This window comes from Quercus suber, unplaced genomic scaffold (assembly GCF_002906115.3).
Source record: "Quercus suber isolate HL8 unplaced genomic scaffold, Cork oak 2.0 scaffold_248, whole genome shotgun sequence".
Lineage (NCBI taxonomy): Eukaryota > Viridiplantae > Streptophyta > Magnoliopsida > Fagales > Fagaceae > Quercus > Quercus suber.
Genome location: NW_027069704.1, coordinates 278311 through 302653, shown reverse-complemented (window position 1 = coordinate 302653; position 24343 = coordinate 278311). Strand labels below are relative to the sequence as shown.

General features: G+C 33.2%; 2 protein-coding genes and 1 pseudogene across 2 annotated transcripts in view; 2 read left to right on the top strand and 1 right to left on the bottom strand.

The window, feature by feature from the left end:
- The first annotated feature begins 1261 nt into the window (after positions 1-1261).
- On the top strand, positions 1262-4422 carry LOC111994309 (GDSL esterase/lipase 5). Its single transcript, XM_024026169.2, has 5 exons — positions 1262-1773; positions 1949-2070; positions 2665-2895; positions 3195-3450; positions 3987-4422. Exons 1-5 carry the CDS (start codon positions 1449-1451, stop codon positions 4229-4231), a joined length of 1179 nt encoding a protein of 392 aa, XP_023881937.2. The 5' UTR covers positions 1262-1448; the 3' UTR covers positions 4232-4422.
- Positions 4423-13179: 8757 nt separating this feature from the next.
- On the bottom strand, positions 13180-14319 carry LOC136070635 (beta-galactosidase 6-like; annotated as a pseudogene).
- A 9357-nt stretch (positions 14320-23676) lies between these two features.
- The window catches only part of LOC111999836 (GDSL esterase/lipase 1), an 11712-nt gene continuing 11045 nt past the window's right edge, over positions 23677-24343 (top strand). The window contains exons 1-2 of the mRNA XM_024031947.2: positions 23677-23960; positions 24047-24168. Of these exons, the coding sequence (XP_023887715.2) occupies positions 23699-23960; positions 24047-24168 (384 nt within the window). The 5' untranslated portion in view covers positions 23677-23698. The remainder of the gene's footprint in view (positions 23961-24046; positions 24169-24343) is intronic.

Here is a 24343-nt window from a genome sequence, read left to right as displayed (position 1 = left end):
AAAAACTAGGATTGGTATAAAGTTGCAACGAGCTAGCTAATAAAGCTCATGTTAACACTTGGGTTGTTATTAAGTGTAATCAATGACACTTAATTTCCCTTAAAGTAACAGTTCAAGTTCAAGTCTGAAACCACTCTATTTATGGAGTCAACTTTTTCTATTTACTAAATTTTAATATTATAATGAGTAGGAGAATGTTGATCCATTTTATTAAAATGTAATTTAAAATAAATTAATTTGAAAAATTAAATGAGAAAATATGTGAGTTTCATATGGTTAATAAGTGTAAAGTGAGGAGTTAGTGTTTTTGTATAAATAAACAAGAATCCCACATTGATAAAGTGAAGTGTTATAAGTTATTGCACTTAAGTATAAAGTGAACATTTGGATATTGCGTTTTCCCATATACGTTTGAGTTTGGCGTTTGCACATGGCTACAGTAGCGTGTGTCAGTGGGTTCCGTGCACTATTTATGGGACCCATAAACATCTTTTTTCAGCAAAATTTTCATTAAAAATGGGTCCCATGATACTATTTACACATTTAAAAATTATTTTGCTACAATGTTTTTAGTATGAAAAAATGGGTCTAGAACACGTGCATGAGATGGGGACAGGAGCCAACCGCAAAGAACTTGAATCTCTTTAAAAAGAGATTTTTTTTGCCTTAGTTCAAATTGTTTCCGAAATAATTTACAAAATCTTTGTTCGAGTGTATTATTCATATTTTCACCAACATAACCAATATCATAGAAAGTGGATTTTGATTGATGTCCTAAACATAAATAGTTAGTTACACCAACTTAAATTTTATATGCGATTTTTTAAAGGGTTTTAATCCTATTTCTTTTATATATATATATATATATATTCAATTTTATGTGTTAGAATGTGATACGTATCAATTATAGATATCAAAGTAAAATAGTGGAGGTCAACGAGTGTTAGAGGAGATTTCCTCCTCTTTCTTCTTTTTCTCTTTCATCCTATATTTTATTTAATTTGGTTCGCTGATCCCAAATTGGCCACTTCAAGTACTGTTTGGACTAAAAAAAACAAAAAAGTTCCTTTCTCATGGATATATTTTTAATTCATGATGTTTCATGAATTTCAAGTCGAAATTTTTATTGCCCTATTTCACACTAAAAGAAATGTGCAACTTGGCCTTTTCGATTTCTTTAAATGGATTTGACTTTACTGTCCAATTCTTTAAGGAATGCACGTTTATATTCAGCTTGTTCCACGCATCTATATCTTGAATGGCGCCAACTGGTCTAAAGACACTAAACTTGGCATTGCTCTAAAAACCACAATCTCTGTTCTCTATAGCCTATAGGTAGGAATACCTTTTTCCTTTTTTCTTTTTTGAGAATCATCAGGTAAGAATACTTTTTAGTTGTTCGACGCATGTACAAACAAAGTTAATACAATATATATATATATATATTTATGTTACAGTATTTTACACATTGTAGTATAAATGTAACTATGGTAAGGAAATCAGTCATGGCAAGGCCAAGCTCTCTCTTCCTTATCTTCTTTCTTCATTTAGTCCTCGTTTCAAGCAGTACTACTTCTACTGAGACTAGATCCGAGCATTCAAGAAATCATGTTGCTTTGTTCATTTTCGGAGACTCTTTCTTTGATGCTGGCAACAACAATTACATCAACACCACAACCCTTGACCAAGCAAATTTCTGGCCTTATGGGGAAACTTATTTCAAGTTCCCAACTGGGAGGTTCTCTGATGGGCGTTTGATTTCAGATTTTATTGGTAAGTGAGATTTGCAAATCTTTGTTTAGCTATATATATATATATATATTTATATATGTCTTTAATTATCTTTTATGTTCGAATCTGTTTTGGTTAACAAACAAAGATTTTGTCTACTTAATTCCTTGTCTTGTATATATGTGAGTGACATATAAATATATTAATTTCACTGTAGCTGAATATGCAAAGTTGCCGTTGATTTCACCATTTTTACAACCTGGTTATAATCAATACTATCATGGAGTGAATTTTGCGTCTGCTGGTGCTGGTGCTCTAGTTGAAACCTTTAAAGGGGCGGTACGTGCATTCACATCACAGAGAAATTAAGAAACATGCTATGTATGCTTTCTTTGTCAATAGCATTTGCAAAATATGATGATGATTTACATAACATTTTAGTCTAGTTGATTTAAAATGGTAATATGTTTCACACGTACGGCAAGCTAGCTTTTGATACATGTGTAGTCAAGCACTTGAAGCCAAACCTTTCATGGTGGCATAGATGTTGACTTGAATATGTGGCAACGTAAGCTTTGGTTTTTGCCAATTGCCATTTTTACTTTTTTTAGCACCAAGTATGTTTGGGCCACAAGTTGTAAGTGCAGTACTTGAGTTGTCAAACGTCAAGTGAGGCCCAAAAGATTATATATAATTACAGTTAGACAACATCTATGTCAAAAAATATTAAAATACACGTGTGGACCCATAATAATACAATCTAAAGTACTCAAGTCCATAAAAACAAACTGAGTCCACAAATTAACATAGACATGACAATCAGAGAATTCATATGTTAAAAGCATCTCAGTAATTATGTGCTTTTTTTTTTCCCCTTTGTTTGTTTGTTTGTTTGTTTTTTTTTTTTTTATTTTTTTTTTTTTTTGGTTTTAGGTGATTGATCTTAAAACACAGCTAAAGTACCATAAGAAGGTACAGACTTGGTTGAGAAGCAAGTTAGGCAAAGTTGAAGCCGAAATAACATTATCAAAAGCTGTGTACTTGTTTAGCGTTGGAACCAATGATTACATGAGTATTTTCGTAACCAATTCCACTGTATTGAACTCCTATTCCAAATCAGAATACGTGGGGATTGTGATTGGCAACTTGACAACCATCGTCAAAGTAAGTTGTAGCTACCCTTTATTTCTCTTCTTTTTCTTCATAGGTAAAAAAATGCTGGAGATAGAATAATTTTTATTTTCAAATTTGTTAATATTGTTTATTGTGATTAGAGTAACATTATTCTCTATATAGATTCACCATTGACATTACTTTTATTATATATCAATAACAATAGATCATATATAGTAATGAAAAAGTTGTGAAAAATTGTCTCTTATGATTTATTTGAAAAAAAAAATTGCGAGGTCAATCATTTCATGTAATGAGAGAACTATTTTGGGTTATTGCCATTTTGGCAGGATATATATAAAAGAGGTGGTAGGAAATTTGGGTTCATCAATTTGTTACCCTTCGGCTGTGCTCCTGGCATCAGAATCATTAAAGCAGAAAACAATGGTAGCTGCTTAGAAGAAGCTTCATCACTTGTGAAATTGCACAATAAAGCTTTGTCAAGGCTCCTCCGGAAATTAGAGAAGCAGCTAAAGGGGTTCAAGTATTCATTGTACAACTTCGACATCAATCTCAGACGAAGAATGAATCATCCCTCAAAATATGGTATGTCTTATCTTATTACAGGCACATAATCTCTTTCCTTTGACATGTGAGGTGGTGAATAGATGGGCTGTACTTAATCAAAAAAGGAGTAAATGTGCTCCAGTTCAAAATTTGAGTTATGTTAAGATTAAGTGGGCCTACTATTATTACTCTTTAATATAAAGTGGGAAATAGTCAGGCCCATGGTATGTCAGAAACAAATGAAGGAACTTTCTTTTTAGCACAAATAGCTTTTTATGGGCCCAAGCGAAACTGGCCAACCCTTATGGAATTGTGTGACAGACATCCAATTCTAGTTTGAGCAAAAGGAATCCAAAAAATCTGGTCCTTAAAATAACTTGGATACCATCTTCCTTGGAGAAAAAAAATACCCAATAAGAGAGTGGCCAAGATAGTCTCAAATTTAGACATTGCCCATACAAATTATCATGTTGCTAAAAAAAAAAAAACGAAAAATAAGGGAATTTAGTGTTTTCTTTTAAATAAACTTGTAAATTATTGAACATAGATTTTTATTTTTATTTTTTTTAATGAAGGTTTCAAGGAAGGTAAAGGAGCATGCTGTGGGTCTGGGCAGTTCAGAGGAGTGTTTAGCTGTGGAGGAAAAAGACTAGGGAAGGAATTCCAACTCTGTGAGAATCCAAATGAATATGTGTTTTGGGACTCATACCATCTCACACAAAGGGTGTACGAACAATTAGCAGATCAAATGTGGAATGGGGCAAGAAAACCCAATAGTGTATGGCCCTACAATCTTAGGGACCTATTCCAAGCTTTCTAATTATTCTTATCAATTCGATGTGTCCTATATAGTAGTACATAGCTTCTATTAGAGTAAAAGGCAAAGAAGCTATTCCTCTTTTTTTCTTTTTCTTTTTTTTTTTCCTTAGTAATAACTAATTTGTGAAACTTACTATTAATACTTTTGCTTCTCAAAAGGTGTTAATAAAGGAGAAAAGACAATTTGAATTTTGCTTTTGAGAAAAACTGACATCTAATAAAATAATTGGTATGAGTCTCTAGTTGTTTACTTTTTCTCTCAGTCTATATGAAGTCCTCAAGTTCTAAACTTTTGGTTTGTGTTTCGTGACTTTTGCCCATAATGTCAACAAGTCACAGATCACAAGTATGGCTATGTAGGGACCCAATTAACCAGACCCACTCGATCAGCTTGATCCAATCTGATAGCCTTTGGATGGTTTTGGCAAGAGAGTCGGGCTGATCTCTCAGAATGGCATATGCCACAACGCCACCAGGCCCAAGTTTTCCTTTTCCGTCGGCAATAATATGACAATGCCAATCAAATCGAAAATTATTGTTTCATGAAAAGATAAGTGAAAAAAAAATTAAAAATATAATTTATATAAATTAACTAATACGTCCTTATTTTTTTTTTAAAATCTCAATTAAAATAAAAAAACAATCACACCAAGTTTATTAAAACAAAAATTCTGCCCTTTTTTTTTTAATTTATTTTAAAAAAACAAATAAACGGAAAGTAGCATTTATGTATAATATAAAATAAAACAGAAAACCCAAAAATGACACAAAGGCAGTAACATAATTAGCATGTAACAAAAAGGCAAAAAAAAGTTAAAAAACTAGAGACAGAAGAAGCATGACATGAGTTTTTTTGTCCTAATATTTTTGCACACTTGTCTTTCTCATTTTCTCCCGAATTTGGGGAGATTATGTTTTGATGGCTCGAGGAGAAAACTCCTAAACTCCACAAAAATTTTCTCAATTTTCCAACCTCAACTAAATAACCACAAACTCTATTTTCTCCCTACTTTTCTCTTCTCTATTTTTCATATCTCCAATAATCACTCTAACCAAACAGAGTCTAAATGACAAAGAAGTTATCCTATTCTTTTTGCCTCTAGAATTTAATTTTTCAAACTTGCCATTAGTGTATTTTTTTTTTCTCAAAAGGCACTAGAAAATGAGGAAAGATAATTTGATTAAATCTCAATTAAAATAAAAAAACAATCACACCAAGTTTATTAAAACAAAAATTCTGCCTTTTTTTTTTAATTATTATTTAAAAAAAAAAACAAATAAACGGAAAGTAGCATTTATGTATAATATAAAATAAAACAGAAAACCCAAAAATGACACAAAGGCAGTAACATAATTAGCATGTAACAAAAAGGCAAAAAAAAGTTAAAAAACTAGAGACAGAAGAAGCATGACATGAGATTTTTTGTCCTAATATTTTTGCACACTTTTCTTTCTCATTTTCTCCCAAATTTGGGGAGATTATGTTTTGATGGCTGGAGGAGAAAACTCCTAAACTCCACAAAAATTTTCTCAATTTTCCAACCTCAACTAAATAACCACAAACTCTATTTTCTCCCTACTTTTCTCTTCTCTATTTTTCATATCTCCAATAATCACTCTAACCAAACAGAGTCTAAATGACAAAGAAGTTATCCTATTCTTTTTGCCTCTAGAATTTAATTTTTCAAACTTGCCATTAGTGTATTTTTTTTTTCTCAAAAGGCACTAGAAAATGAGGAAAGATAATTTGATTATTGCTTATGAGGAAGGAACACTAACATAAATTAAAATAATCGGTATAATAAGTAATTAAGCATATTTTATTTCTCTCTCAATTTACTGGTCAGCAAAATTGCGGACTTCTCGATTTATGTTTCAGGCATAATGTCAACAAAGTCACAAGTAAAAGCATCACAATATTAATCGAACTTGCCCTATATATATATATATACACACACATACATAGTTCTCTCTTCCTTTCTCTTTTTTCTCTTGAAAGTAAGAATTAAATGTGGGCTTTAGTTTGTTCAACTGATAAAGTCTCTAATGGTTGTATAATAGATCTGAAGTTCAATCCCTGCATATACCAAAAACTAATTGATGTCTTGTTCTAATGATAAAAAACTATTATCAGAATTGAACATCATAAGTTGAAACTCTCTCTTTCAAAAAAAAAAAAAAAGTCAAATCTGGCATGCCTAAAGCCAAGACTTGAACCAAGCGAAGTCTTCGGCATCAAATTGAGGATTAATAAGTGTCTCAAGTGAAGCCATGATGGATGGTACTTATAGAAATATTTATTAAGAAACTTTTTATTTTTTAATCCTCAAATTTTTTTATTAAGTTCCATATTAGATTAAAAAAAAAAAAAAATAGAAAACCATGATGGATGGTATTTGTAGCAATATATATCATGATATATATGGACAAAATGGGCTTCTGCCCTTTTCTGGAAAATTAAACATGCGTTTGCCCCCTTTCCCAAAAAAAATAGGGAAGTGCCCTTATTTTATAACTCGATAATACGAAAGTCGAGTTTTATTGAATAACTCAATATTACTATGATCGAGTTAGTCTGACCATTGTGCCACGCTGGCGCAGCAGACTTGGTTTTTCCCCAATAAAAAAATGAGTGTGTAGTTATTCATAACTCGGGAACCGTAAAATTGAGTTTTGTTTAGCGGTTTGAATCAATAGGACCTTAACGTCTCACAACTCCTATTCACTCCCTCTCTCCTTGTACACTCTCTTTCCCTTGCTCCCTGCCATCACTTCTCCCTCGCTCGCTCTGCGATCAGGCTTCCCAACTCTTCCTCACTCTCCATCAGCTCACTCTCCCTATCCAGTCTCCCTCAGTTGTCGTTACTTGCCATTGTCGTTACTTGCCGTCGTCGTTGCTTCTCACCGCTGTTGATGACAGGTACAGTCCTCTCCTCTGATATCTTTTCTGATCTTGGTTAATATTATGTTGTGTTTTATGTGGGATTTTGATTTTTTTGTTTAAACTTAGTTAAAAAGTATAAATTTACTTGGTTATGTCTGTGTGATTTTGTATAAGCTGCGATGATGATGATGTAAAGTATTTCTTGCTATATGGTTATGTCTGTGTGATTTTCTAATTAATGAGAAATTTGTTGTCTTTTAATATGCTGCAATGATTATTTTCTCATTAATGAGTTTAAATGTGCTTGGGGTTTTGATGGGGGGTTTCAGCAAATCGAGTGGTGGTGTTTCAGTGATGTCTCTGAGTTTGTGTAAAATGTGTCTTATCCGATTGTAGGCATGATTTTGTTATAGTTGTTGTAAATGGTGTCAAACTAATTACGTTTGAGTGTAAATAGTTGTTGTAAATGGTGTAAAATGTGTCTGAAGCTGAACCCATCTCGTAAAGATTGGTTTGGACAAAGATTGGTTCTATTGGTTACATGTTAAGAAAAAAATGATGAAAATGATGAGACTCTGGTTGTTTGAAGCAGTCTTCTGTAAATCCAAGATGTTCTGCCCATAATGACATCTTATATACATAAATCTATGAAATACAATACATATTCACATGAAACAGAAAGTCAGTTACTGTAAGTCTAGTTAAAAACTAGTAAGAGTGATGAAATAGTAGTGTTTAGTACAACAACAAACAAATTAAGTTCTTTCATATCCCTTAAAAGTTTTAGTACTCATTGTTTTTGGGGGTGATCTAGGTTTTTTATAATTTTCATTATTTCTTGGAATTGATAGTACTTTTGTTTTGCAATCTAGAAAATTTTAAATAACTTTACTAAAAAATAATTCATTCGCTGGTACCCTCAGCTTATATGTGCAAATGTATGGCTGGAGAAGCTGATATAGCAAGCATAGAAGTTCTTTTGCTTGCAATACAACTCCTCTTTGTTTAAAATTGACCATATGGAGGGGGAGAGGAATAATTGAACATTCAATGATCTTGCACCCTTTGGTGAATTTGAGATTCTTGTTTGAACCTTGAAGTATTATAATATTCTTTACCCTAATCTTTTATTTAAAGAATTTGGAGAGTGGCTGCTTTTTAAGGTTTCTCTAAATCAATTTGGTACTCTTCTATAGGAGCACAAATATGTGAACGTTTTTTTGCCCCCTTTTATTTTGAGTTGGCTAGTTACTATAGATTAAGAATTTTAAAATCTTTGGGTAAATGAAAATGGGTGCTTCTATTGTGGATATTTTAGGCTCCATTTGTGCAGTTCTAACTCATTACTCAATGATGATATAGATATCAATAAAAGCCCTTGAAATATGAAAGCCCTTAAAATATTCTTTTGATTTCACATTTTTTACCCTTGAATATTTGAATGTTATCTTGTCACTTTTTCAATTTATTTTATGGATTTTGTTTCTTGGCAGTTTTTTTAAGGCACATATGTTTGATCCGTTTTTCTTGATTAGTCCTCTTTATTAGGTGCACAAATATGTAAACTTTTGTTTAGGTGGTGTACAAAAATAATAAGGAAAAAGTTAACAAGGAAAGAGTTAATGGAGCAAAGAAAAGGGTGTTGTTCTCACATTCACTGAGGAGTCCATTATTTAAATTCATGGTGGGGTTCATACAAAATTTGAGAGGAGGGGGTATCATTTTTTCATATTTTAGGAGTACTTAAAAATTTTCTTAGATATTGGATACATTTTGAGGACAAGAAAAAAGCATTTAGTTTTTATGACAGTTGATTATATTTCTCATAAAAGTGATGTTATAACTTAAATTTTTTAAAATAGTTTATTAATAATTACCCTAAGTGCATCTATGAATATAAAAATACTTTTAACCTTCTGTTGACTAAGGATTGAAAGTTAAATGTATGAAATAATCATAGATTTTGTCATTGGCAGGGTCCAAGGCATGTTATCTCATTTTTAATTTAAAAAATTCCTAAACGGGCAAGCTAAATAGAATTAGCATTTACTGATTTTATAATTTTTTTAACATAATTTTTTAAAAACGCATATCTCCAAATCATGATAATTAGTTTGAATTTTCCCTTTTGAGAAAGTGCTAAAAAAGAAGTTGAGGTAATATATGTGATTGGTATATGTAGATATTTTCTATAAAAAATTATGTATAGAAAACTAATTATATGTATAAAAGATAATATTATTAAAATACAAAAGTTTATTTGTAAATATAAAATATAAATTTTTTTGATAATATCAAAATTACCCAAGTCTATTAAAAATTTTATAGACTTTTACATAAAATAAATTAATTATGTTAATAACTTTTAATGAAAGAGCTAATGATAAAAAGACTTTAATTATAATAGTGTAATACACACACATAATATTGAGTTATTTGGAGCAAGGTATGTAGTGAGCATGTTTAATAATCTAAACAGTTTTGCATTCATTTTTAAATTAAATTAAATGAAGCATCTATAAAAAAAAATTACTAATAGAGTTTTACTTAAAAATTATGCAATGCTCATGGATAAGCCTTGATATACAAAGTCTATTTGGCAAAGATTATTTTTGCCAACTTATTTTACTATTCAACTTATTGGGTTGAAGTCGGTGAATTTGAGATTCTCTTGTTCAAGTGGTCTTGCACCCTTTGGTGAAAATGACATGCATTTTGTTGTAGATTTTATTGATTTTCTCTCTTTGCGATTATAATCTTTTGATTATGTAATTTTTTTTGGGAGAATACTCTGTAATTTTTCACCCTTTTGTTAAACAAGAAATGATATTCACTAGAACATCAAACTGCTCAAGTAACTTCAAGGAAAAAAATGAGTGCATTTACTCTAGGAAACAACATTCACTCCATCATTGTGGTTTAATGAGTTTGGTACATTTTGATTGACTATTGCTTATAGCTAATACAGTGGAACAGGCTAATACTTTTAACGACTCACCAAGTAGGGAAATAGATCCAGCAAATGAGCCTAAAATTTGAAAATGACTAACCAAGCAGAAAATTGAGTAGAATTAACTCCCGAAATGTTGAAAATAGGCCTAACAAGTAGGGAAATAGGCTGACTGAGTCATGGTATGCTTATATATCTAGTGGTAGAAATGTAGAATAATTAGTATAGGTTTCTAGATATTAAGTTGAGAACTCGAGCCCAAATGACCTGTAGTTGTAGGGATCTCAGTGGTCTATCGTAAACGGGCAATTGCGTAGGATATAAAACGGGAAACTGTCAAGGATGACCTTATAGAGAGTGTTACTTTGTTGAAAAGACCAAGTTTGATTGAACAGGTTTGAGAATAAAATATCTAAACATTGAGTTGTTGCAATTTATATTTACTATATGACTGCATTGGTCATAAATCATAGAGTTGAATTTAAATGTCCTTGGGGGAAGATCACATTTTGTGTGTTGCATGGTAAATTTAATATGTCTTCCCTCCATATGCAGCTCCTAATAATTGTAATTGATATTTTCCTTGCTAAAATCAATTTCAAAGACATCATACACCAAAAAGAACCCTCACATGTAAATATTGCTTAGATGTTGAACATGCAGGTATCAATCAAGTTTCTAGCACATTAATTAGTCATTTGTTTGTTTTTTTACTTCAATTACAAATAATAGAAAAAAAAATTAGTGTTTGTATGTAAAATTATGGCAAGTTCTTATTTATTTAAGCTTCAATTTGATTGCTTTTAGATTGCATGTTAAGTGGGGGTAAGAAGCGATGTTGACAATCTTGTTGGGATCATAATATGTTTTACTGTGTCCATGCTTTTATTTTATATTAATTGTGGTTTACTTCTCAGATAATTGCTAACAATCTATTTGCTGCCATGTTAGATATGCAGGCACTAGATAGAGTGCGGCCTGGACCCGACGATCTTACCCAGTTGACTCGGCAGCCGAATCATCGGTCAACTCCGCTTTGGAGCCACGCTGCCGACGAGGTATGTAGTTGTATTATTAATACATGTCTGTTTTATAATTACCTCGTGTGCACTACCTAACATAATACTCGTCCCTGTGCAGGAGGTGCCTGGCATTCTAAAGGTTCGACGTTGTAAATGTGTATTGCCGCAGGGTGGGCTAGACCCATGTATCATGCAATGCATAGATGTAGCAGGTTTGATCGGTTTATTCAAGGTTCCTGATATGGAGGTCGACCACGCCTTGATCACGGCCTTGGTTGAGCGGTGGCGTCTGGAGACGAACACGTTCCACTTGCCCCATAGAGAAATGGGTATCACCTTGCAAGATATCGAGGTGATGCTGGGGATTCTAGTGGATGGGTTGCCTTTTACTGGGAGTACAGCCAAGAAATGGAATGTGGTGTGTCGAGAGTTGTTGGGCCATGAACCTTCATCGGTGATACCGAACTCAAACAAGTCTACCTTTACTGGGGCGAGGATAAAATACAAGTGGCTTGATGAACAGTTTCCCTTTCCCCCAGTTGCGGATGCTAGTGACAAAGTCGTGCAGCAACATGCCCGCTACCACATACTTGTACGGATGGGGGCCCTGTTGTTCATGGACAAGTCTGTAGACCGGGTCTCACTGTTGCCATTGTAGTTGCTCAACCCAATCAACAATGTGAGGCGGTATAGTTGGGGCAGTGCAGCATTGGCCTGACTCTATAGGCAACTTTGTGGTGCATCGAAGAAGGAAGCGATGCAGATTGGAGGAGCACTCTTGTTGGTGGAGCTATGGGCCTATTCAAGGTTCCCACGACTATGCCCTATTGTAAGGCTGCCTCTACCTCCAGTGCACTCAGGGCCCCTTGCCATTAGGTACGTTCATTGAGTTCTCGTTATTCAAGCTAAGTGTCTCTTAGGAATAATTATTTACGTGTAATAGTATATTACATTTTATTTATGTCTCTGATATAATTGAAAATATGTGAAACTAACAAACAAAAATAAACTATGTGAAATATAAAGCAAAGTTTGTTAAATGACTAGTTCAGTAACGAGCATTTGTTGACACCCCATGTTTACTAGGTGGAGCGGGCTAAAATGCACCGCAGAGCATGCCACGCACGTCCTTGCTGTGTACCGAACGTTGTTGGCTACACTACGGGCAAAGCAGGTACCCGATAATTTACGTCCTTAATTTGAGGTTTTATATTTTCGTTTCCCGCAAGTATGTTTCCAAGTTTTTATTTTTATTTTTGTTTGAATCCTTGGATTGTTGTAGGAATGAGTTGATTTCAGAATATTGGTTCCATCCCATCATTTTGTTTGATACTAGGATTTTCATCCCATCATTTAACTCAATTGGAATGTCCATTGTGAAGTACATCACATTAGAACTTCCATTCGCAGCACTTGCATGAATACAACCAAGCATAAACTCAAAAATTCTAAACTGTTAAATCAAAGGCTTCAATTCTTTTATTTTAACCTAGCATAAACAAATATTATATAATCCAACAATTTTAAAACTTATATTTAGAGACTTCTTATTATCAAAAGTAGGGGTGTACATGTGCATGGGTCGAGTTGGGTTGGATTGAAGGGTTTTTACAACTCAACCTAAGAATGTCGGGTTGAGAAATTCCTAACTCATTACATGTGTAAAAACCAGCGCAACCCGACTCGCGTGAGTCAGGTTAAGTTAGGCTGGATCAATGGATTATATTTAAATTTAATTATATATATATATATATATTAATTAGAATTTGGCTATATCCTTGATTATGTACGAAAACGTTTGTGATTTACACCCAAAAAAGCAAGAAAGAAAGAAGAAATTGTCCCTTTCCAAGATGTTTGAATTGAAAAAGTAACTTACCAATGTATATGTCTTTCAAAAAAGCATGTGCAACATGCGCAAAAGATTGAGTATGAAGTCTTGGTTTAGTGCAAGACAAAGTGACTTCAAACTTGTGTTGCAACTAAAAACAAAAACTCCATCAATTCTTACAAATGTCATTAATCAGATGCAATGAAGAAAAGGTACACATACTGTTCATATGTAATTGGTTATAATTCAATGAGAAATTAATTTACCTAAGAGTATACCAAAGATAATCAGATTTGTCTTTGATTGTATTTGTGTGCTCAAGTAATTCATTTGATTTTAATGATGCATCTTCGAAATTCACGATGACATCCTTCCATTCTTCCCAACTACTAACTGAAACAAAAGATTGTGTTGATTTACTGATACTGGCATTATACACTGTTTTAACCTATTTACGATAAGAGAAAATAGAACTTTTAGCCTACCATCAAAAGAAAATAAAAAAGTTCAAAAAAAAAAAAAAAGACTTTATATAAGCGGAATGATTGTAAACTCAGAAGATATCAATTATATTATAAACAACGAATTTCCTACTATAAATTTGTCAGATATGGGTCTTTTCAAAACAAGGGAATGAAGGCACATTAGAATACAAATTATTTTTGCAAAACTCAAACAATATATGCTAGAAATTTTATTTAAAAAATATAAATTAAGCTTGTGCATTTTGTAACTAATTAATAAAATGTTATGAGCTCAAAACCATAGTTATTGCTCTGCCTAATAAGTAGACAATTTAGTATTTATTGTTCTAATTGTTAGAATCCAGGATTACGAACATTGTTATCCCTCGAAAAAAACATTGTTACATTGTAAGTTATAAATTACTTTGCTGAATTGAAGGTTATATTTTTACAGTTTACTAGAATATTGATCGACTTCGATTTACGTATTCAAGTGGTATATTTTGAATTTGTACAGTAACATTCTGTTTCACATAGTTAGTAAGAAATGCTGCACAACCTCCATTTTCTTCTTAGAAGACAATGGCCTAAGTTTAAATAAACACATAACTGTTAATCAGTGATATATGAGAAAACATAAAGACTTTTGACACATTACCTCTTGTTGTTGACCTAACTGAAAAGTTGGTTCATGCTCCTTGCACCAAACTTGTAGGGCATAATTTAATTGTAGCATGCAACTCCTTAAGTTATCCCCACTTGAGCTGCCTTAATAGTCCTAAAATTATTAAAAGTTGTGGATTATTAATTACTACTTTGTTCATATAATTTTAGAAGCGTGCAACATATGCTACTCACCATATTCATTAAGAGGAGCTTGGTCATAATAAGCTGTGATTTACACTGCAGAGCTTGTTCACATAATTTGTTCCACCATGGTATTAAGATAAGGAATGTAATTTTAGACATTGACATGATTAGTTTCAGATAACTATTCAATTTACCTAATTTCGAACATTAAATTTTACAACAAAATATATTTAGATAGAAATATGATAACAATATTTGATGAGGATTATACCATGTAATAGTTTACATAGCTTCCATTTCTTGCAATAAAAAGTGCTACTTGGAATGCAATGTATTCAGCAAACCTTATATATGTCTTCCCTCCATATTTTTGATAGCTTCAAGAGAAAATTAAGTATAGTTAGTTTAGTATGGCCTGTGAATAATAGTCATTTTGTTCTCAGTCATTGAAACATTGTTAATGAATAATGCAATTTATCTAGTACAAGTTTTCTATTACGATAAAAAGATTTTGCGAAATGATAAACTTGGATTCATCTTACAGCCATAAGGATGCTCTGGTACCTTCCTTTAAATCTGGTTTAGATTGAAAACCCTAGTATCTGATGGTCTCACTTAGCTTTCAATGTTATGCATGTGAACATGGTTCTGAGAATGGAATGTGGACATCGGTCAACCTAGTTCTTTTACTATTTTCTACAAATCAATGCTAGTCATTGTTTTAATTACTTGTTGACTTCATTCTGTTAATATTTTGAATACAATGTTGCTGTTCCTTTACTTTCTGCCCAATAATCCCTAAAGATTTTGTGTACGAATAGAATCAAGAAACTCCATGCTTTCCATATTATATATCACAAACATAATCTTTAATTAGTATGATGTCTCACTATCACAAACATAATCCACTTATGCAGATTGTATGGGAGTCGTACACGCATACGTTGGGCTCCCTGCCTGCGTATTGTACTGCCAGGCAGCATATTTGGAGGGCCGAGGTGCCATTGATATAATTTTGGATAGTGGAGGGGCATCATCCCAAGCGGGTCCTCTGTCAGTTTAGGATGAAGCATCCAGTTCCACTTGTCGTGGATACGTCGCATGTCCTTCACAAGATATCCCTCCAGGGTAAATAGGAGAGGGATTGGGAGGCAAAACATGCTATCTTTATTCAGCAATGGGCCAACAGAGCGAATGAAGTTCGCGAGGCCCCTCTCTTGGACGGTGCTGATACATACCTCGTTGAGTACATGATGTGGTACAATCGCAACACTAGGCAGTACATAACACCAGAGTCTGCGTACTAGGAACTCATGGTGAGGCAACAATTCCTATTTTATGTAAGAAACCATTGTTCGATTAAATATCTTTAGCAGCTTTATCATGCATGCAAAACTCCACAATTATTATTGTTGTTACATCTCTATGAGTTTATCTTTCCTTATGTTTTTAAGCTACTGCATGATTTAAGTTGTTCATAAATAACTGACTTTGTCTTCATCCAATTTGTTTGCGTGAGGAATGGTTAATTGCCAATGACCAATGATGACCACACCTTTATTCATATAATTACATCCAAATTTTAAAAAGACTATCCTGTTGGGTTTTATTATTTTATTTTTATTTTTATTTTTTGTTTTATTATTTTGTTTTTGGTTGGCTTGTAATTTCAAACAGATGGTGCAACTCTTTTTAGTAGTGAAAAATTCACATTTCATGATAGTTCACTGTCACACTAGATAGCCTTACCTCCAGGATTGAAAGCTAATTACATATTCCTTGATAGATATTACCTCTAGGACTGGGAAGTCCTTTACTAAATTGTTGGTAGAATTCAATTTCCAATAGCTTAAAGGTCATTTAAAATCTTGCAAGTATGTAGCAAGGATATGTGCTGGACTACTAGATTCAAGTATGATATATGTTGTAACTGATGGTACTTCCCTTAATTGAAACTTTAAGCTTGCGTTTGATATTTTCAATTGTCATCCATTCGGACGTGTACCTTAGGAAATAATGACTTCAAAATATGTGTCCTGATTGCAGAATGATATTAACGGAGTTGTAACTCTAGTGAAGCCTAGACACACAAATGATAAAAGATATTTTCACTTATGCTAAGATTGAACTTATGTAACAACCAACCATACGTGTTTTTCAGAAGTATTATCTCAATGTGGCCAATTGCATTGTCATAAACATAACAGGAAACTAAAAATTCGTGACTGCGGGGGAGGAACTATAAATTTCTGCACAGGGGGGTCCAATCCCTATTTTTTATATGCAATCTTTTTAAAGATGTTTAATAGTTATAAGTAATATAAGGAGTTCATTAGTTATGTTTACTACTTTTTTCTTTTGATTTTGGAACAGATTTATCCAACTTTTGCATCATACCTACATTCTTGCTTTTATGACGCCCTTGTTTTGTAGGTTCGGACAATGATTAAGTCTATACAGAGGTGCGATGAAGGTTCTGACATGTATAATGACCTTACATATATACTACAGCTTGTGGAGGAGCTGGGCCGACTTAAATTGGCAGATGCGCTCGCAGAAGCAGTTCACATTGGTACACAGGACCCGGGTCGTGGCGAGCAAAGTGATGGGTCTCGTGGGGGTGGACGTCGTGGAGGTGGCCAAGTTGGTCGCGGCCGTATGACCGAGCTGGATCCCATCGACGAGGAAGGGGGTGACTCGGGTGCAGGAGAGTCATGGCTTAGCACTGATTAGGTACTGTCTGACGACGACGGCAGGACATCGCGATGCATGTCTAGCACTGGTGCTGGGCCATCCCACAGCGCCGGTCATGAGGGCACTGTTCCAGCCCAGACTACGTCCCATGGTGCTAGCACAGACTATGAGGACCCTCCCCGTATGTCGCCCCTAGTTTTCAGTGGATCTGCCTATGATGGTGGATGCATATTTGTCCCCACACCAGGCATGCCCACCCCACCTCTAGTGCATGTGGACCCCACCATGTTAGCTTCATCTCCAACCCCCCATGAAGAGGCTGTACAGATTGAGCAGATACTGGCTGAGGATATTGAGCCTGTATAGACTGAGCAGATTTCGGCTGCGGACATTGAGTCGGTGGAGCGTTTGCGGAGATTGTGACGCCCTCCTGCGCATGCTCCTAGTTGCAGGACCGGTGATGGTATGTACTTCGTCTACACTTCCCATCTTCTTAGCTACTTATACTGCGCATTTGATTGATTATGTTAATTTAATTATGCTGTTGTGTCTGATGAAACAGGTAAGATTAGACCTGTTAGGGCACATGGGCGAAATGAAAAGATCATTAAATGGAAGACCGTTCTTGACATAAATTGGGTTAGATCGAGTTACACTCCACATAACTCGATTTATAAAAAATCGAGTTACGTGGAAGACCTTTCTAGACACTTGGATACCTCTTGGACTGCATCTGGATCAGTCTAAATATGGAAGGGTTGGGTGTGGAACAATATTGCACATAACTCGGTCTCTAAATTATCGAGTAAGTTAACCCGATGTCCATGGTATCGAGTTACGTGTAAGCCATACAACACTACATGGATTCCTTTAAAGTTACACTGCACACAACATGGATTCCTTTGAGTTACAGTGCACATAACTCGATTATTTAATAATCAGGTTATGTCAAAGACTAGCCAAATAACAGGACACTATTTAGTACTCAACCTACGAAGAATCAACAGTTCAACTTCTCAGGGAAAAGCACCGGACTTTGGAGAACCAGAACAATGGCTTCTCAATGGCGGAGAGACAATGAGGATGGTCCTGCTAATCTTACGATGAGGACCACGCACTTTTTCAAGATTATTATGCCTCGAGCTCTTCAAGAAGGAAAGATTGTATGTATACTTAAATTCATGATTTTTTTTTTCTCTCTGAAAATAATATGCTAATCCACGTCGTCCACTTGATCTTCTTTTTTCTAATTTTTGAAAAAATTTACATTTGTTACATGTAGTCATAAAAACTTTCATTTTGCAATACATATGTTACATTTGAAGAAGAAAACTTAATCACATAACAGGGTGCTTTTACCTCAAATTACTTGATATGAAAGAAAAATCAAATAGGGATAAATTTCTCTTAAGAGTTATTTTATTTGAGACTAAGTGTGTGTGATATTGACATTGTATACTTATAATACAATTTTCTCTTGGAGGCACACACATATAATTTTTATATTTAATTTTCAATTTCGGGCTAAGTATTTTATTGTTATTGTTGTTTTTAAGCTTCCAATTGTTTTTCTTGCGTATTTGATCTAGACTAAACATGTTCAATGAAAAAAAAAAAAGTAGAGGGTAATTTAATGTTAGGGGGTAAAAATGTAGCTGTATAAATGTATGTATGAATATGTAATTCGTATATGTGCTAGTTGTACCCAAATGTGAGGGAGAATTGTACCCATCTGCACTATCTATATGGATTTTGTGTGCTTTTTTTTTTTTTTTTTGTTCATCCAACAAGTATCAAGTGCTAAGGCTACTAATCTTTACAGCATATCTGACCTCAGCAATAATAAAAAGAAAAATGTTAATCTCAATTTCAGTTTTGGCGGTTTAATACTGCCATTGGTTTTAAGCTCATGATATGATAGACCTTTATGCAAAAATTAACAAAATATTGAACTCTATAGATACCAAAATAAAAAACAGAAATATGCTACAAACAATGCTTTTAACTCATTCAAATAACATTAGACATTTCACCAACATCATCCTCTACATCTCATTTGTTAGATTTTGTGTTAGATTTCCTGTAATGGTAGCTGCACAATGAGAATATATGTGAACTCAAATGCATGTGTTTATTTATGAAGCCTGCATTAATGTTATGGAGATTCTTTTTACAGCGGATTCCAACAAAGTTTATATGCAAATATGGAGTCGATTTGTCTGATACAGCCTTTCTTACGATTCTAAATGGTACAAATTGGAAAGTCAAGGTGACAAAACATGATGGGGGGGGGGGTTTGGTTTCAAAATGGTTGGTGCTAATTTGCAAGCTGTTATGGTCTAACCGTGGGACACTTGCTAGTTTTCAGATATATTGGAAATTCACACTTTGATGTACTCATATTTAATGCCACTGCAACAGAAATAGACTATACTTTAGATGACCAACTCCAAGTTTGTGGGATGGAAGATAATGAGAGTGATGATGACTCTGTTGAAATCATGGATGGCTTTACTAAGGGAGAGGGTTCAGGTTTGAATCTCACACTTTTGTAAGGAACTGGTTGATTTTATTAGCCTGTTTACTATTAATTTCATGTGCATGACTTCATATTTTCATGTCATTTTAGGTTCAGCTCATGGGGTTGGAGGAAATCGAGTAGGATGCACAAGTAGTTCGTTAGTTAAAGTTGAATCTGACCAATGTCCTAAGAAAGATGGTGGTGTAGCTGAAAATCTTGTCAGAGCCAATGCTTTGAAATCAGAGAATCCCCTTTTCACTGTTACCATTCATCCATCATACATTGATGGCAATGACCGTGTGGTAAGCTTTCAGCTTCACATAAATTGTTGGGGTTTTAGTCATACCCTCTTTTTTACTTTGATTTTTCATAGATCAATTAGAAAGCTTTTAGGAGATACTTGTTGTTAATGATTTGCGTAGTTATGTTTTTAGGGGAAAAGATGTATATATATCTAACATCTTAGGTTCAACAATTTTTGAAATATCGCTTTCCATATTTTTTGTGCAGAGTATACCTTGGGCCATTATCAACTACTTACCGAGAGAAGGCTTTACCAAGGACTACAACAAAGGAAGTATACTCACAGTGAAGCTCCAGGTTGTGGACCGAGTATGGCTTGTGAAGTTATACGTTTATGAATGAAGTGTGGGTTCATCATGTGTCGTATCTGCAGGTTGGTCTACATTTAAGAGGGAAAATATGTTGTGAGTAGGAGATGTTTGCGTATTTGAGCTAATTATGAGGGACGATGTTATGTTGAAGGTCCACATTTTCAGATGCATCGAATAAGTGGTTATGGTGGATGCATTTGTCAGTGTAGATGTGTTTATTTTGGATGTGTTTATTTTGCAACAATGTAGATGTTCATCCCTTTTTTTCCCTTTTTGTTTTTGGAATGGATTGTGGCCAAGGTTGATGTTTTGTTATATCTACAGTCCTGGTATGTTGTACTGTTTAAAAGCGAAGCTGACTTGCTATTTAGTTTATCATCTATTCTAGTTGCATATTTGATCAATATTTGTTATTTAGGCCAATATAAATTGTGACAAAAGTGTTACGTACCAGCTGCCATATTAGATTTGGTTCTTGCTTTTGAATTTGCTTAGGAGTTTATCTTTATCTTAGCTATTGATTGTTATCTAATATTTCAAGTATTTGTTATTTATAATTATAACAATTGCCTTTATCCTTATCAGATTAGTAGGCTAGGTTGTAGGAATTGTTTGTATCGTTTAGGAGTTGGATTTCTTTTTACGTTCAGTTGTAAGCCTATATAAGGCCTATTATGATTAATAAAAAGGTATGAGAATATTTTAGTAAAAAATTTCCCCTGGTTAAGAATATTTTCTAAGATTTCCCTTGCATGTTTCTATGTTGTTATAGTGAGCTTTTTTTTTTTTAAACAAAAAATTTATATGATTTATTGAATAGTGATTAAATATTTAGAGAAATATACTATATCAGTTACTATTGCATTATAATTCTTATTTTTAGCAAACATTAAAAGAAAATACTTGTGATGTCTATACTTTTGAGCTCAAAATTGGTGAGAAACAAAAGAATATTATAATATTTGATTCAGGAACAATTTTGTTTCATTTAGTAGGTTATGCATTTTTGGGTTTCTAAGGTTTTGCTTGAGTTTTATTGACAAAAAATAGTTTCGAAAATTCAGAGTTATAGTGTTATGATCTATGGAAAGTAGTATAACTGCTGCTTTTCATATAAATATGTTGTGGTCTTTGGTGAATATAAGTTTGAATTTGTAGAGAAGTAAAATCAAATTAATTAAGACTATTTGGTGTCAAAGCATATGTGATAGTGATTGTTGTTACATGAATGCATTTATAGATTTTTGAGAAATCAAAAGGTATAAATTAAACCTTTATGCAAAGATTTGAAGTTACAAAATTAGATAAGGCTAGTAGAAGTGCAATAGGATATCCAAATTTTTTATTTGATGGACTTGCAATAGGATATCCAAATTTTTTATTTGCTAGACTTATATCAAATTGGCCTTTTTGGGACAATGCTTTGAGAATCTTTTATACAGTATTATAAAAGGTTGAAAGTATAATGCTTTGGTTTGTGGTAAATGAGTTTCCACAACTTAAAGGGTAATTTTGGTTTGCTTTTTATGTTAGAATATGCTCATAAACTTTGAGTTTTTTGTGTGGTAAGTAATGGAACTTTATTGATGAAAATTTAAGGATAACCAAAAAACCTTCTTAGTACGTAGGAATCAATAGAAAGTACAAAAATATGAATAATAGCTAAATTTTTAGGAAATCAAACATTAATAACTATATCATCAATCAATGTTTAGATTTCAAGTTTTTTATAGTTTAAAATTACACATAAAAAATAAGTTTATGAATTTAATAGTAAATAACATCCAATTAGTATGAAATTTGATATGTGTGTTAAAAACATAAAGAACTTGCAATCAACGATTAGATTTTCAAAATATGTAGTCATGTTAAACTTTCATATAAAACATAGTTAAGCAAAATAGTTCTCCAACTGACATCTCCACGTCTGCCTGATAAATGGGATCGGTAAGAAGTGATCGCATAACTCTGCGTGCTCGTACCACCCTTCCTTCATTGACTCTGAATCTCACTTGGGTCCGATATCGATTAAGATGTATCTTTATTTGATTATTTTCTTCTCTTATGGCTTCAATACTTTACGAAGTTCGTCGATCGTGTCTCTTGGCATCTGCGATACGAGCCGCCGAGAGCGGTTGATCTGAGCAGAAAGCCAAAGCTTTGAACCAACTAGCGGAAAGCCAGGTACACTAAATGGGAGGAGGTGTGGAGAAATTATACGCGAATAACTTATTTTGCGGAATTCGAGTATACTTTATAACTCGATATATCATTAATCGAGTTATGTTAAAGCCATATATCCGTACGCCTGACACAAAGACAATCTGAAAAGGTTTAATATGAGCATATCTCGATATCTGAATATTCGGTTACATAACTCGATTTTATATTAATCGAGTTATTTAGGGATTTGAAATACAAAATGCCACGCTGGACGTCTACCGTGGCACAAACCTGAAGCTAACTCGACTATGCTATAATCGAGTAATTCATATAACTCGACTCTAGTATTATCGAGTTACAAACAGGGGCAGTTCCCTATTTAGTTTGGAAAATGGGAAAACGAAGTTTAATTTTCCGGAAAGGGGCAGAAGCCCATTTTGTCCTGATATATATAATATCTTCATATGTTCTAGAACATATATATATATATATATATATATAATCAAGTGAAAATAGGAATTTGAAAGGAAAAGGAAAAATCCAATGGTAGTATTCTGGAAGGGAGAGAAAATTGAATATTGATAATTTGAAACATTTACTTCGACGTGCTTTGAATATCTTACTAGTTACACCATGTGTTTACGGCGTGTGCGTGAGTGTCCAATTCTTGATGACAAGTGAGATGTATGGTTTGCACCTTAAAAAAAAAAAAAAGATGTATGAAATTAAAACAAGCTTAATTTATTTTTAGATATCATCAGGGCATCATGGCCACAAAAAGAGGCATATTAAAGCATGTATTAAAAAATAAAGCAAAAATGAAGTTGAATTTTTCAAAGCAAGTCATTGTGAAACATAAAACTTCCAAGGTAAACGAAACATCTTTGAATTGTCTTATACTCTTACTAGTTGAACAGTATGTGAAACAAATTTCTTGATGATATGACGCCGTAAGCTTTGTTAACGGAATATGAAATTGAGACAAAAAGATAGTTGAATTATATCATTAGATATTAGAATATTAATTAAGACTTTGAACTTAGACTTTTTAAAGAACAGTCTTAACTGGCGTTGTTAGGATATTTATTAATTGAATATTTTAGAAAAGTTTTAATATCATTTTAATGAAAAATATAAAAAGTTGTAAAAAAAAAAATTTTTTTTTTCTTATAAAAAGTTTACAAAAAAAAATATTTTTTAAACCAATGCCTTAAGACATCTATTAATTTTTCTCTTAAAAAAATATCATTTGTCACATTTAAAAGTCCAAGATATATATATATATATATATATTTTGAAGACAAGTCCAAGATATTTGCAGGTTAGAGTAATCAAATTGTGAATGTAGCCAATTTGAAACAGACAAACCAAGTGGCAATTGGCCTCCTATCCTATGAAAATTTCAAATGAGGCAACTCTTCCTTCGTCCTCACGTAAAGCACAAATCAAGCCGCCTATAAATGAAAATTGCAACTAATGTGTTATGTATTAAAAACAAAGTGTTAAAGATTTGACATGATGGGTTTAAGGCTTCACTTATGTTTCTTGGCTTTGTTTTCAACTTTTTTAATCTCAATCCACGGCCTTGATTCCCTTTGCCTGCCAGATAAACATGTTGCTTTATTCATCTTTGGAGATTCAGTATTCGATGCTGGAAATAACAACTATATCAACACCATTACTGATTACCAAGCAAATTATGAGCCATATGGGGAGAACATTTTCAAGTACTCTACTGGGAGATTTTCTGATGGCCGTATAATTCCAGATTTTATTGGTAAAAAATGCTGCTATGTGTGTGTCTTCTTTACTATAGAATCTGAATTTTTGCTATATATATTAACAATTTTTGATTTATTTCAGCCGAGTTTGCAAATTTGCCGTTCATTACACCATATCTACATCCTGGTTATCATCGATATACTGATGGGGCAAACTTCGCATCTGCAGGAGCTGGTGCTCTTACTGAAACTCACCAAGGAATGGTATTTTTTTTAAGCATTAATTTTAAGTAGGAGTCTTAATTTAAATACATTAACAGGATTGACATCTTGATCTTACTCTCTAACTCCTACTATTGGTATTGGCAACTGTGTGTCCTAAATCTAATATGTCCCATCATATTCTCTTAAATAGAGTATTGTGTTTCTTAAAAAAAAA

Bases quoted from the DNA above. Each gene is read 5' to 3' on its own strand.
- LOC111994309 (XM_024026169.2), top strand. From the start codon at position 1,449: ATGTTACAGTATTTTACACATTGTAGTATAAATGTAACTATGGTAAGG. The intron at 2,071-2,664 runs GTACGTGCATTC...TTTTGGTTTTAG, and splicing joins TTGAAACCTTTAAAGGGGCG to GTGATTGATCTTAAAACACA. The intron at 3,451-3,986 runs GTATGTCTTATC...TTTTTAATGAAG, and splicing joins GAATCATCCCTCAAAATATG to GTTTCAAGGAAGGTAAAGGA.